The sequence below is a fragment of the Panthera onca genome, chromosome C1 (assembly GCF_046562875.1).
Source record: "Panthera onca isolate mPanOnc1 chromosome C1, mPanOnc1 haplotype 2, whole genome shotgun sequence".
Classification (NCBI taxonomy): domain Eukaryota; kingdom Metazoa; phylum Chordata; class Mammalia; order Carnivora; family Felidae; genus Panthera; species Panthera onca.
Window position 1 is genome coordinate 145,849,450 of NC_138346.1, and position 15,400 is coordinate 145,864,849.

At 39.3% G+C, this 15,400-nt stretch overlaps 1 protein-coding gene across 14 annotated transcripts in view; it reads right to left on the reverse strand.

Moving 5' to 3' along the window:
- The window catches only part of LRRC8B (leucine rich repeat containing 8 VRAC subunit B), a 92,137-nt gene that overhangs the window by 34,971 nt on the left and 41,766 nt on the right, over positions 1-15,400 (reverse strand). For 8 of the 14 annotated variants that reach the window (XR_009608123.3, XR_009608124.3, XR_009608122.3 and 5 more), the window contains 4 exons: positions 9,339-9,419; positions 6,901-6,976; positions 5,681-5,786; positions 2,289-4,453 (listed from right to left, as the gene is read on the reverse strand). Coding sequence is in view for 11 of the 14 variants with exons in the window: in XM_060626314.3 (XP_060482297.1) it covers positions 2,289-4,427 (2,139 nt within the window). In the remaining 3 variants the exon portion in view is untranslated. The remainder of the gene's footprint in view (positions 1-2,288; positions 4,454-5,680; positions 5,787-6,900; positions 6,977-9,338; positions 9,420-15,400) is intronic. The other 6 variants (XM_060626313.3, XM_078451695.2, XM_078451701.2 and 3 more) reach the window with 2 other exon arrangements.

Below are 15,400 nucleotides of genomic sequence, written 5' to 3' on the forward strand. Positions count from 1 at the left end.
ATGCTTAGCAATTGCTGATTATCAGACTTCTTTAAAAAAAAAATTTTTTTTTAAGAGAGAGAGAGAGAGAGAGAGAGAGAGAGTGAGTGGGGAAGGGTCAGAGAGAGAGACACAGAATCTGAAGCAGGCTCCAGGCTCTGAGCTGTCAGCACAGAGCCCGATGCGGGGCTTGAACTCATGAGATCATGACCTGAGCTAAAGTTGGATGCTTACCTGACTGAGCCACCCAGGTGCCCCTGCTTATTAGACTTCTGAGACAACCCAGCCTAAGATATCATTCTACTTTGGCCATAAACTGCCTTCACCATAGGACTTTACATGTCAACCAAGTATCCTCCCTAACTCAAAATAAAATGTGTCTGATACTCGCACCTAGTTTCTCTTTCACATATGGTCAAGAAGTCAATAAACTTGGTGTCAAAAGTACCAATGGTCTTAAGGTTTTATTACATTAAATTAGGAAAAAACATTAACCTGCCTATACATTTAAGTAATTCATGGCCAGCTAACAATGTAATCAGCTTCAACTTTCAAAAATTCATGTAGTGATATAACTATACAACAACTAGTGGAACCATTGCCTTTCAAAATAATTATTAATAATTTTTTAATTTTTGATTTAACAATGGAAAAGTATAACCAAAATATTAATATTAATCTACTGCATAATTAAACAACACTAATGATAAATCTCTAGACCTGTAGTTTTCAAAGTATGGTCACCACACCAGCAGCATCAGCTTCATCTGGGATTTTGTAGAAATGCAAACTCTTGGACCCTACACACCAAACCTGCTGAATCAGAAACTCTGGGAGTGGGGTCCAGCAATCGGTGTTTTAACAAGCCCTTCAGGTAATTCTGATGAACACTGCTAATCTAGATCAACCCTCAAGGAGTTTTACAGCCTCCTAATCCTTTAAGTCCTTAAGATTTCTCAGGGGCGCCTGGGTGGTTCAGTCAATGGAGCGTCTGACTCCTGGTTTCAGCTCAGGTTATGATCTCATGGTTCGTGAGTTCGAGCTTGCTTGGAATCCTCTCTCTCCCTCTCTCTCTGCCCCTCTCCTTCTCACTCTCTCTCTCAAAATAAACTTAAAAAAAAAAAAAAAAGACCTGAAGATTTCTCATTTATTTTAGAATGGGCTCTAGCTTCTTGCATATATGAGTCAAATCAATTTTCTAAAAACTGGCATGAATTTTGCTCTTATTCCTCAACTTTTTGGTGTTTTTCCAATCCATGGTTTTTGAAAATAATGTCTGGTGATTAATATGTTTATTAGCCAACAGCATGCTCATAGCTATATTTAGCATGAAATACGAATTACAAAAAGTCTAAGAGATAGTACATTTTGGGTGGGGTAGAAGGAAGTAGTTCCCATTTTCTACTACTGGAAGACCACTTTCATCTTTTGGCAGACCTGATTTCTGAAAGATTATTTTTCTTCTTCCCATAGGGGCATTACCATCACTCTCTTGCCCTTTTGGCTAGCATGATTTTTTTTTTTTTTTTCTTTTTCTTCCTCCTTCACATTTTAACCTAGGAAACTAGTCATTTATTTTGTTTTTTCTTGTTTCAGTGAAGTCAAGTTTTCCTTAACTTGGCTTTAGTGTTGCAAATTATGGTTCATTTTTAAAGTATGGATGCTGGAAAAAGCTTCTAAGAAGCCCTAGTGTTGCATTATAGAACCAGGCCTTTCATTTTGAATTGTCTTTCTAGACATGCATGTAGATTTCCAGTTTTTCTTACTGCATCACAAAAAGGATTTATGAATAATTCATGATCCCAGTATTTTTAACAAAAAGTTCTTCTCCTGTGACAGATTTGGAAAGCTAAAAACTTTTATGAAGCTTCCTAAATACTTAAGATCTTTCCAGAATGAAAAGTAAGCTCTGTTACAATTAGTTTAAAATACTTCAGCTGTGATGTTTATGTGAAAAATGGGGACAGAGAATAAAGAGAACATTCGTTGAGCATTACTATGTGCTAGGAACTGGTGCTTTAACTAGATAAATATAAATATAAATATAAATATAAATATAAATATAAATATAAATATAAATATGATTTTTTTTCTATAAAATTTTCATCACAACTTATCAGTTAGATTAAAAACTGATGCTCAGTGTTTTGGTAATTTGCCCACGGTCACATATCTGGTAAGTGGCAGACAGGCCAGGCTCAGAGGATGCTTAGTATGACTACAAGTCCATTTTCTTTACCTGCATTATACGCTACAACAACAGACGCTCAAAACACCAGCTAAATGAAGGCAAGAACAGATATACTTACATTGTTGTTGGTCACAGCAAAATACTGCAAATTACTCAGATACTGGATTTCTTCTGGAATGAAGGTCAGATGGTTATAGCTTAGATCCAAATAATGTAGTTTGGTGCATAGGAAAAGCTGTAGGGGCAGATTCTCAATATTATTATGGTTCAAAGAGAGCTGCTCTAGATTAGATAGTGCCCCAATCTGGGCAGGAATATAAGCAATGTTATTGTGCCACAACTTTAAGCAGGAAAGGTTCTGGAGATGCTGAAAGCTAATGATCTCTTCCACGGTTTTAAGGTTATTTTCTTTTAGGTCTAACTCATGCAAATTGTTCAGACTGAAAATGGAGTGTGGGATGCGTTCCAGGTCACAGCTGATAAGCTCTAGGCTTTTCAGATTGACCATCTTTTTCAAGTTGTTCAACACAACCAGCTTGCTTCCCTCATTATCAAGGGATAACTTCTGCAGAGAAGGCAGGAGGTCTGTAATGACTTGAGGGATCCGGGAGAGGCTGCTCTTCAAGTAGAGGGTCCTCAGGTTTTTTAAGTCCTGAAAGCCCTCCAATTGCATGGTACTCAACTGCTCAGGTAGAACACAGCCCGACAGATAAAGTTCTTTGAGATTCTTCAGGTGAAATACCCAGCGTGGGATCTTCCCCATTTCAGTAAATTTCAGGCGGAGGATTTTTAAATTCTCCTCCAGAAAGCCCAGCGCTGGATGGTCTACCACCAGGGACGAATGGTACACATGAAGCTCCTTGAGGTTGACCAGCTGCGAGACTGTGGAGGGCAGCTTGACCTCCGGGATAAGCTCCAGGCTGAGCACTTCGATTTCTGTCAGCTCAAAGACGTTGTCTGGAAGACCATTTAGCATAAAAAGGTGCAGTTCTACCTTGTCCTGGGAATTTTTCACAAGCTTACTTTTCAGTTTCTCAACCGTCCATTCGTTATTGAGGTTGATCTGTTTTAGTTTGTTCTCACTGACCTCCGAGAGGAATATGGAGAAGCGTTTGGAATAAAGAGGATCATATTGATCGGCCAGATGGAGGATGAAGGCGAAGTCATTCTTGACGTCAGGGATATCGCTGTAGTTGCTTTTCTCTCTCAACGCCTCAAAGGAATATTGCTTCAGAGAACTCCTCAGCATCCACCACAAGCTGTAAGAGGAGGTGAGACCGTAAAGTATAACCAAAATGACATAAAATGAAGCCAGGACCTTAAATATTTCTGCCAAGGAGTAGACACACTGGTAGCGCTTGTATCCTGTAAAAGCCTGCACGTCAATGGAACAGTCGATTTCCAGAGTGATGTAGGTTAGGAAATACGGAACATAAGTTATGATGAGGATGAACAAGATGACTTTCACTATGATCTGCTTCAGATACACTCTATAAATGATGTCCTTCTGCTCCACGTGCATGCGGAACCTTTTCACTTTTTCAAAGATGGCTTTGGCCTGTTCGCCCTCCTTCTTGTCCAGGACGCTAGAAGTTGGGCTTTCGATGCTGGCCGACTCCAAGCCAGGCTGTGGGTAGGGCAATGACTGCTTGCTGGAATCGACGTCGGCTGAACACCCTGAGGACGAAAGCAGAACCTTGGACTTGGAGAGCGTCAGGGGCCTCACTGACTGCTCGGCCACTGTTTCGGACAGGGCACGCGTGGTCCACGGGGAGTCGAAGCACTTGTGAAGGATGGCCACAAAATGCTCGAGCCTGGAACTGGTACTCGGGTAGTGAAGCCAAAAGTTGCTGCAGGCTGCAAAGATGAGTGTGTGCAAGAGCACCAGGTAAGGGAAAAACTTGGCGAACCAATGGAGCTGTTTCTCGTAACAGACAGCATCGATGTAGGAGTACTGCTGTCGGTGGAGGTCATTCTGGATTCTCAGGGGAAGCGGGAGCGGCGTCCCAGGATCAGAGGATGTGTTTGCGCTGGCTTTCAGGAGGTCCCAAGGCACGGCACAGTGATTGTCAAATTCCACCTTACATGGAAGACAGCACAGAACCCTGCTCTGTGTAAGCTGGAGAGCTCCGGCCAGCACGGCCACCAGCAGCATGATCAGGGTAATGTAATACCAGAAGACGTCCCACCATGGTTTTAGGATGTGATAAGATGACTGGGCGTCTGCTAAACATTTCAGCTCTGTTAGCGTAATCATGACTTTCCCTTGTAGGAGTACGGAAACTGGGAGAGGAAAATAAAAGAAAAACCACTGAAGCGAGTATCCAAAATAAGCATTTAACTCTAATGCTTGTAGGTACCCAAGTAGGATCTAGCTCAGGGACAAAATCTGGGAGGCAGGGCTGATCAAAGGATATAAATGTCTTCTGGTTTCATTTGAAACCTTAGGCCATCCCAACTGTGCACTATAAAGTCCTTCAGATGAGACACCATTTAGTGATAGCCAGACTGGATCTATAAAGGTATTTAGCGCAGATTGTGAAGCAACTATCTAGTTTCCTACTGGATCTTGACTCCATCCCAAGCTATTAAAAACCAGAAGCCATATTTTATGCCTTCCAAATGGTCTGAGTAAGCTCTTTTCCACATCCTGTCCCACACCTGGCGCATCAGTTACAGCCTAAGAGTTGTGTTTCAACCACCATGGGGAAGCTCTTTTGAGCAAGCACTGCTTTACGTAGTTATCCCTTAGGATTAGAGGGATCTACCAGTTCTACATTCAAAACAAACTGTAAGTTAATGCATTATCTCCTTTCCCCCCAAGCTCTTGCTTTGTAACTTAAGTTCATGTCCAACTTAGAGTATTTAAAAGCTGATGAAGCAACACTAGTGGCTGAACACGGGATAGGGAAGAAAAACTCAGAACATGCTACTATGGGAGGATTCTCACTCCTGGTTAAGTTTTGATGGCAAATAACTAATAGGATAAATAAGTAAGAGTATACTCTATTACTAAATTATTTTTTGCCTCAGAAAAACAAGAGGTAGATTTTCCATTTTCACATTAAAAAGTATTCAGGCAGTGTTCCTTACAGAAATGATTTATGTAACGTTCAACCTTATATAAATCAATTGTTTAAAAAATTGCTAATTAGTAAAATCCGGACAACCTATAAAATGGCACAGAGTACGAGAAATAAAAGGAAACATTTGGGTCTAATAACATATCTAGTAAGAAAAAAGAAGAAAAAAATCACAGCAGCATGGTTTTTTAATGGATAAAGAGAATGAACCAAATCATCTCTAAGGACACCGCCAGCCTCAAAGTTTATGGCTGAATTTGTCCCCTTAAAGGTCCTGAAAGTTAAATTCATTTAAGACATGAGACTGAAATTGCAAAAGAATATAAACACAAATAGAGATAAGGGTATTCAGACAGCGGTTATTCATTCAACAAAGAACACAAGTCAACATTGATCAAAATAAAGTACTTTAAATATTTACACTTACTGGATGAAAAAAAAAAAATGAATCCAATAAGTTGACTGTGCTTCAATCAGGAGGCCGACACCTTTTGAAATTTCTTAGACACACCATCTCTGTGTTTGTCTTCATTCTGTGAGAAAGCACAGATATCTTATAATAGCTGCAGTATTTCAAACAAAATTGGAAACACTGTCTTCAGAGACCCTCTCCATCATAAGACACGATATGGCAAATAGATTTTCATAGATCAGTTTACTTTTCACACTAGAGGACATTTTGGCAAGGTATATATAGACAGGACCCCACCCATATATGAGATCATACTCAGCCCCTGAATTCCTTTAGGTTACAGAGAAGTTTCCACAGAAACTTAGATGTTAATGTATTTTAAAATGCCATATTTACAACACTTAGATGAACACTTAGCTTTTCCAAGCAGCCTACATATGTTAATTTCTCTCATTCAGTCCTCATACACAGTTGGTCTTATTTGCATTTATCAGATGGCCTGTCAAACCATGTAGTTTCTGCATCCTAATTTAAAACCACACATCTCTCCAAATAAGACTCGGTGCTCTTCAAATTTAGCCTACTGATTTCATTAGAAATAATCACAAGTTAATAACTTTTGAAGACACGGCTCAGAAATTTGCTGAAATTCTCTGAAGTTATGATATTATTAAATGTAGCTACCCTTTATATTAGCTTTTTTTAAACTTGTAGGTTAATAAAAGCCATTCTTAGCATCTACTTCAAACAATCACTTGCAATAATTTAAATTACATATACATCGATCAGTTTGAAATATGAGGATATTCTAAAACATATAAAAATTTTAATTTGGTATGAAAATTGCCTATGGAACTTCTGAAGAGCTGCTGGGAACGTTTATATAGTTGCCCCAAAGATATAATCCTTTTTGGGTTTATCAAGTACTTGAAAGTCAGCTCAGTGTACTAACCCCAAATTGCATTCAAGATATTTTTAGTAATACTCTTGTAATCTCGTCATTTTCAAAGATCAAAAAGTTGGGCATGTCTGAAATTTACTTTGGATTTACCAATCCATGTGCAAAGCCTACTTTATAACTGCCATCCCGTATCAAATTATTTTGCAGGCCAGAAAGCAGAGTTAGTGTGTACGACAATCTAGCTGTGACTAATTCATATTTAGATACGACCAATGGAGTATGAGTTTCTCATTCACAATTCATTTTTAAAAGGCTTACAACATATGATACACACCTGCATTTATGTGCAGCAAGCATGATAAAATATTTGAGGTGTGAAACATTTTACATATTCTTCCATTGCACTGGGTCTGTAATATATCCGGAAAGAATATATTACATAATTCCAGAGTGCTTCTCAGCCATTCCGATATTTATTATACAACACAGTTTCCTTTAAATATTGTAAACACATTTTCTACTTTAAACACAGTATTTCTATGAAACAGAGTCACAAACCTCCAACTATAGTACTATTTTAAAACACATATTTTAAAATAATCAATATGAGAAACTACTATAACTAATCCATTAGAGAACCACAACAAACTACAGGTTTACTATATTTATACTAATTTAAATTTATTAGTAAAGAATTTTTTCCTGTTTGCCTTTTTAAGAACTATAAATTTTCTCTCTAATCTCCTAACTCGGATTTTCACTGAGGGGTTCCTTGTCAATAAGAGCAAATAAAAATACAGTTTAAAATCTAATATCTGTCTTTCTACTTTCAAAGCACTTTCATTTACGTTAATTTGTTTCATATAATAAACCATTAGATATATTATTACTCTTCACATTTTAAAACATGGAAATAAAGCAGGCCCAGAGGAGTTATCCTGTCCAAAGCGACAAAACTGGCAAGAAATAGTTCCAGTTAGAATGGAGGTCTTCAGACTCAAATCTCAAGCCTCGTCCACACTGGAAACAAGATCACATTATCATTAAATCCAATTAACTGTGCCACTCAGTTCTCTCAAAGGTTAAAGAAATCGCTAAATATTTATCTTTTCCCCAATTGCAGTAGACTAAATATTTTGTCCCCCTAAAATACATATTTTGAAATCCTAACCCCCAAAGTGATAGTATTAGGAGGTGAAGCCTTAGGTCATGAGGGTGGGATTAGTGCCTTTATAAAATGGACCCCACAGGGCTCTCTTGCCCCTTCCACCATTTGAGGACACAGCAAGAAGGTGGCGCCTATTAACTAGGAAGTAAGATCTCATTAGAATCTGCCAGTGCCTAGGTGCACCTGGATGCACCGTTGGTTAAACGGCCAACTTCAGCTCAGGTCATGATCTCACAGTCTGTGGGTTCAAGCCCTGCATCGGGCTCTGTGCTGACAGCTCAGAGCCTGGAGCTGCTCTGGATTCTGTCTCCCTTTCTCTCTGCCCCTCCCTCCCTCATGCTCTGTCTCTCTCTCTCTCTCTCAAAAATGAATAAACATTAAAACAAACAAACAAACAAAAAAAAAAACCAAAACATCTGCCAGAGCAGTGCCTTGATCTTGAACTTCCCAGTCTCTAGGAACTGAGAAATAAATATGTCTGCTGTTTAGGTCACCCAGTCCATGGTAATTTGTTGTAGCAGCCCGAACAGACTAAGACATCAATTTACCCCAACAATTGCATTGTAACTTGGTTCTATTTTAGTCTTTTGAAAAACAAAAGATATAAATGTACAGTTTCCTGCAATGTCCCCTATAACATAATATATAATCTACTTTCTCAGCTGAACTTTTTCTACCAAACATTTTCCACTGAACTAAGATTCAATGTATAAATAGATAGCATCCAAATCTAATGATGTATGAAAGGTCTCAAGCATTCCTATATATTAAATGATGTTAACTTTTTCTAACGGAAGTTTTTAACTGGAGAGCTAGAGCATAGCTGTCCTTTGTCATTACAAAATTTAATACTGTTTGTGTGTCTAGGAAATTTTTTCCAGACCATATTTTTGCAAACAATGAGGATTCAATCTAAATCAGATCTCTATTTCTAATATACAAATGCACTAAATCAGTTCAAAGACACAATGTTAAGAGTAAAGGATTTTGTGGTCCTAATCCCATTCCTTTAGCTTTTAAACCTCATTAAGAAATCATAAAAGCTTTTCAAAGCACATGAATTCATTTGACAATCTCACCCCAAATTCTCTAGGATTGAAACAAAAACACTCAAGTTAGGCATCTTGTCTTCCCACTAGTCCTTATTTTACTTTGAAAGCTTTTCCAAAATAACCAGTGAAAAAATAAACAAATGATGATCAGATGGTATTTAGAGTCATTCTATGCAGAGAACTGGACACTACTTCAAAGATCTCTGTCTCTGACCCCAGGCAGGATATAACCAAACAATTCAAAATAGGGTTTCTCTCTGCTCTAACTGCAAATTGACTTAGAGATTGCCTTATATCCCTTCAAAATGTTTAGTACTACTTCTCAACAAGAGGTTTCTTGGGTCTAATGTATATCCAACTGAAGTTTAAATTCACCTCTTGGAGCTCTCTCTCTGGGAAATAGTGTGTCAGTACCCCTGATAATTTGTTCCATTTCTTCAGACTAAATAGCCCCTTGAACCGTTCTTCAGAGATCTGATGATTGTTCAGCATTTCTCAAGTACTTAAATGATCACTAGCAAGACACATGATATGCCAGCTTATGTCCCTTACCAGTTGCTTCAGATCTTGTCAGTGGAGTAATTTTCAAGTGACAAACACCCTTTCCAAATTTAGTTGTAGTTTTGAGACTTCCTAGAAGGAATTAAGATTTACATAGTAAAGTGTATCTTCAACATTAATGCTCATAAAAATCACTGGAGAGAGTATTAAATCGCAGAGTGGTAGGTCCCACCCTCAGAGTTTCTGATTCATTAGGTCTGAAGTAGTCCTCAAGAATGTGTCTAACAAATTTCTAGTTAATGTCGATGCTTCCAGTAGGTAGAGTAACCATTTTTTGAGAATCTAAGACAGTGGTTTTCAGTTTGGGCTTCACATTAGAACAACCTGGAGCAGTTTAAAAAACCTCAAATCCAGGGGCACTTGGGTGGCTCAGTCGGTTGAGCATCTGACTCCTGATTTCAGCTCAGGTCATGATCCCAGGGTGGTGGGATTGAGTCCTGGCGGGAGGTGGGGGGGTGGGGGGGAGTCCATTCTGAGTGTGAAGCTGGCTTGAGGTTCTGTCTCTGTCTTTCTCCCTCTGCCCTTCTCCCCCACTTGCGTGCACTCTCTCTGTAAAACAAAAACAAAAACTCAAATCCAAGCCCTTCTCCTATGATTGGTCAAGCAATTCAACTGGTCTAGCTGAGACCAGTACTTTTTGTTTGTTTGTTTTCTCCAAATTTCCCCAGGAGGAGAAAGCTCACAAGACAGACTGACAATGAAATATCTGGGGAAAGTACTGTCCTTTTAACCCTTCCTGGAAGTTTCACTAGGTATCTAGAGTGCCTCCCCCTCTCTGCAGACTACGAGTAACAGCTACCAGCAACTCCACAAACTCTTCAGAGACCTGAGACCCCAGGTGTGCGAAGCAGTAGGTCAGAGAGTCATTGAGCTATAGAGATTTGCAGGGTGGATTTGAAGAGGAAGCAGAAAGAACAAAACCCAGCCAAAAGGTATTTAAATTGCGTAGGCTGGAAGCAATGAGGGAAAATTTTGCAATGCACTGGAAAGAAAGCAATGAATGAAATAGTCACTGTAAATGAAAATTCAACACCATTTAGTAACATCAAACAGAGGGGTCCATGGAGAAGCAGGAGTCAAATGGATTCACATTTTGAGTCTATGGTATTACAGTATCCTCCACAGTTTCTAGCATGTGGTGTACGACAAATATTTGTACAATAAAAAATTGAACATATCAGAAGGCAGGAAATAATATGGTCAGATGTTAGGCAGGGTATATCTAAGGTAATTGGGCATTTCCTGAGACAGACTAGAACACAGCCACATGTAGACAGGAAGGATTTGGGCTAACTCTTCTGCATATTCTAAAGCCAAACAGCTTAAAAAAACAATAGTGTTTTATTTCTCATGATTCTGTGGGTGGTTCTTTCACTTCATGGTACTGGCTGGCACAAAGTGGCTGGAAGGTCCAGAATGTTCTCATTCATCAGGCGGGTAGCTGGAGCTGCCTGCTGGCTGGCACTTCCAGTGAGACTCCTCATGGCTGTTTCAGGGTCCTCACATAGACGGTGGTTGGGTTCCAAGATGGCGCATCCCAAGCACAAAGGTGAAAAATTGCAGTTCTTTTATGGCCTGGCTCTCAAAGCTACGGTGTCACATCCACTCCATTCTATCAGCCAAAGGAGCCACAGATCCAGCCCAGATTCCAGGGAATGGGAAACGTCACTTCTCAATGGGAGGGGTGGCAAAGGATGGGCAGCTCTGCTTAACCTTCCCTGGTCTCTCTGCCCACAAACGTTGTGAAGTCCTCCTACATGCAAAGCACACTCACCCTCTTCCAAGCCCCTAAAAATTTCGTCCAACTCTGGTATCGAGTTCAGGCTTGAAGTCCAGGATCTTGTCGTCTAAATTAAGTAGAGGAGGCTGTGGGACAACATTCTTAAGGTCCTTGGAAGCCCTGTTATCTAGTTAAGAAGCCCCAGGAGGCACAGACTTACATCTTTTTGAAGTCATAATATAGGGTCTTGCCGCTATGCCTTTGCTTTCATTTGTACCTTGAGATTAAGTTTTATTGGCAGTATTGCTCTGGATCTGTTCTTTCCACCTGAGGCCATTTCTTACTTTGAGTACCTTTTCATTGAGTCGAGAAGCAGGGAATGAGAAACAGTTTTATTTACAACCCTAGAAAATTCTGGATTGGAAACACATCCTCTAAAGTCTACTTAAAATCTGGACGGTTTCTTCTTTAATTCATCTCTTTTGCAATACTTTGGTCATGAGTGGTTAAAAAAGTCATTTGACGCTTCCAACATTCTGCTAGAAAATCCCCTAAGCTGGATATACAAATCCATTGGGTTCATTTTCCATCTTCCGTGTTATTGGACATACAAGTCTTGTCGGTTTTCCTGTCAGTATGAAACAAGGGTACTGTTTTATATCCTCAAAAAGCGATTTCTTCATCGCCCTACCAGCTACCATTAATAGTTGTCTTACTTCCCTTCAGACCTTCACTGTCACCTGGTCTCAAAGCCAATGCCAGATGTTTTGTTACGGCAGCACCTCACTTCTGGGTACAAATTTTTGTTTTAGTTCTTTACTGCTATGCCAAAAAAAAAAAAAAAAAAAAAATCCGAAACTTCGTGGCTAAAACAACCATTTATCATTTCTCATGATTCTGTGGGATGATGAAGCAGTTCTGTTCACATGGTGTTGACTGGAATGCTGGGAGGGCTGTAAGTTCTAAAACACCTCAGTCACAGGACTGGCATTTGGGTTGTCTGCTGGTCTACAGCTCAGCTTAGGCTAATGACCAGAGGCCCGGCCACTACTCCATATGGCTGTTCAGGCTGTCCCACAGCAAGGCAGCTAAGTTCTAAGGAACACTGCAAGCACACAATAGCAGAAGCTACACACTTCCTTAAATTCCAGCCTTAGAAATAACTCCACACCATCTCTGCTATGTTTGAGTGCTCAAAAAGGGTAACAGGACCAGCCCAGATTTTTAAAGGGAAGGGTAACAGACCCCAACTGGAACATTTACAGACATCTTTAATTCACCATAGGGACTCGAGAATATTTAAGTAGTAGATACACCATAGAAGTGAATTAACTCTTTGAGAGAAAGAATTGAGTGAATGAAGAACAAAATCTCTTTCCTAGATAATAAATCCCATGAGGAAGAACTCTCAGACCAAGAGGAACAAAGGGGGAGAAAGAAGCTGGGTCAGTGAGATAAAAGAAACGCGGTGTTTCTGGAGCACAGAAATTCAAGGAAAGAGTCTGACATCATGGTTGATAACAAAGAGAAACCAAAGGAAAAATGTGCTGCGTAACTAGCATTCTGCAGCTTCTTACCGAAAGCTGTACAGTGGCAATGGGTCTCTGAAACAATCGTAAATAATATTCTAAATCCTAGGAAAATTAATCATCTGAAGCCCCAGAAGACACTTGCTGAATATGACAACACCATGGTAATAACTCTAGAACTCCTTATTAAATCTGAGTTGTTCTGAACTTAAAGAACAAGTAACAATAACAATAAATAATAACTAACAACAATAAACAAAAAACAGTAACTCTAGAACTCCTTATTAAATCTGAGTTGTTCTGAACTTAAAAAAGTAAAACGTGGTTTTACTTTTCCTTGTTTCTAACAGTTACAGAACACACAATTCATTTAACGTAGATGGCGACTGTCCTTTCAGGAAAAGACATCTCAATTCTTTGATGAGTTCAGTAAGCTACCAAATTCTCTAGAATCCATTTAAAATGAAAGAAGTTGCAGTCACATTATAATATTAACACTAGCACATAAGCCACCAGTGGCTACATAATTCTTAGGATGTGTAAACAGAAGGCAACCTCAGACCTTTCTCCACCATCTTCATTGTTAATAAAAATGTCTTCTTGCCTCCCCCTCCCACCACCCACAGTAAACAAGCAATTTGGCTCTTGTGAATCTACACGCTCTCCTTCCGAATGTCTGGCTGATAGCTGAGATCACCATTACAATTGCTTCTCCACTGGTTACTTACTTTCACAAGAGCAGAGTCACATGGGCTATTTAATCCAGGAGGAAACCATGGAGATCAGAGTGCAACTCTTTACACGTAAGAAACCTAAAGTTTAGAGGTGTTTAAGTTGCTTCTCCAGGGCATGGAATTATGGTCACATTTCCTAATTTCAAAAGAGCTGGGAGGTTGAGAGCATTGATTCTGGCCACCTGTCCTAATTAATAATAGGCTCTTCCTAACAAAATAAACAGGGTTTCATAACATGAATTTGCAAATGGAGTCCAGAATTTCTTTGTTATATATATATTTTTAACTATAAATCAAAATGATTTTTTTTTTTTTTTTTTGCTTTGGGACAAACCAGTATGCTCTAGAAATGCTAAAAATATGATTAAGCCACTAGTCTTAACCCTTTCTCTAAATTTAACATTTATATGCACTCAATTATGGAGGCTAGGACTACAAAAGCATACCGAGAAAATATGAGACCTTGTTTCTGCTTTCATGGGATTTACAGTCCTATTGTGGACAGAAGACACGCATAGTTGAAAGTCAGCACCACCATGTCATGCTGTCACCAGTATCAAATGGGTGGGATGACGGCTAAACCTAGTACGTACTACATCTGATTCTATATAAAGAAAATACCCAAAGAGAATGGGTGAAATATCTTAACAGCAGCATTTCTCAAAGAGAGGTCAGGATTTTAGTCTGTAGAATGCCTATTATGTGTCCAGGGGAGTTCAGAGGGTTCAGGAAATATAGATATGCAAGACAGAAAGATCCCTGCTCTCAGAGACCTTACTGAGGAAAAAGGGAAGAGAGGCAACCAAACAGACAACCATAATAAAATCAGAAATGCCATGAAGAATATAGAACTCCTTTATTTATTTTTAAAGCATTTTTAAATGTTTGTTTATTTTTGAGAGACAGAGAGAGACAGAGGATATGAAGGGGGCTCTGCGCTGACAGCAGTGAACCCGAGCCCGATGTGGGGCTCAAACTCATGAACCGTGAGATTGTGCCCTGAGGGTCATGACGTTGGACGCTCAACTGACTGAGCTGCCCAGGTGCTCCTAGAGCTCCTTTAGAGTGGGCAGACAGGGAAGGCCTCTTTAGACCTGAATGGAGCCAGCCATGCAATGATATTGGGGAAGATCATTCCAAGTAGAAGGAGGAAGAAGCTTATGAATGGGTGATCAGAAAGGAGGCCCCAGGCTGGAATGTCAGGAACCTGGGGAAAGCAGAAGAGAGGGCCTGCAGACAATACACAGAGTTTGGATAAGAAACAGCCCAGGAGTGATGGGAAAGACACTGAAGAGCCTTAAGTAGAGAAGTAGCTGATCTCATGTTAGCTTTTAAAAATTCACAGTCAACTCAGCGGATCAGCAGGGCTATGTGGATATACTGAAGACATCAAAGGATCTATACCTTCATCTATAAAAAGAAGGGTGTTCACAATACATTGGAGGACAGAGGCACTGTCCTCACCACTCCTTAACCTAGATTATATATGTTCAGAGCTGGGCGATACACTTTTCAAGATATCTGTCATATTCACAATACTAGAGAGTCATGCTACTTAATACAGTGTACAAATTCATCGGTCATTACGTCAAAGTCAAAACCTCTGCCACAGAACTAATTTAAGATTAATTTGCCACAATTATAAAAGATAAGTGATGTTTCTAGGAAGGAAGAGAGAATAGGACTTTTTTATTTTTGACTTACGTAATTTGGGAAAGCATGGCTATCATTTACTTATGGAAACATGGCAAATTGATTCCATGCATAAAAAACACTACCTTGAACAAAACCCAGAAAACTATAGACATGGAGTTACAGAGTCTAAGCCTGTCATTGACATTAAATTCCTCAGATCTTTAAGGTTTAAAAAAATGACAAATATCAAACATACACACATATATTTTGCAACATACAAGACCAATGAAGGATAGCAAGATGACATTTTACCAAAATGTACAGAGATTTAATTGTTTATTAACTGGCTGAAAAACGTAAAAAAGATTTTATTCAAAATGTCGGTCGAAATAACAATCTCTTTTTACATACTAAGTATTCAGTATTTGCCCCAAG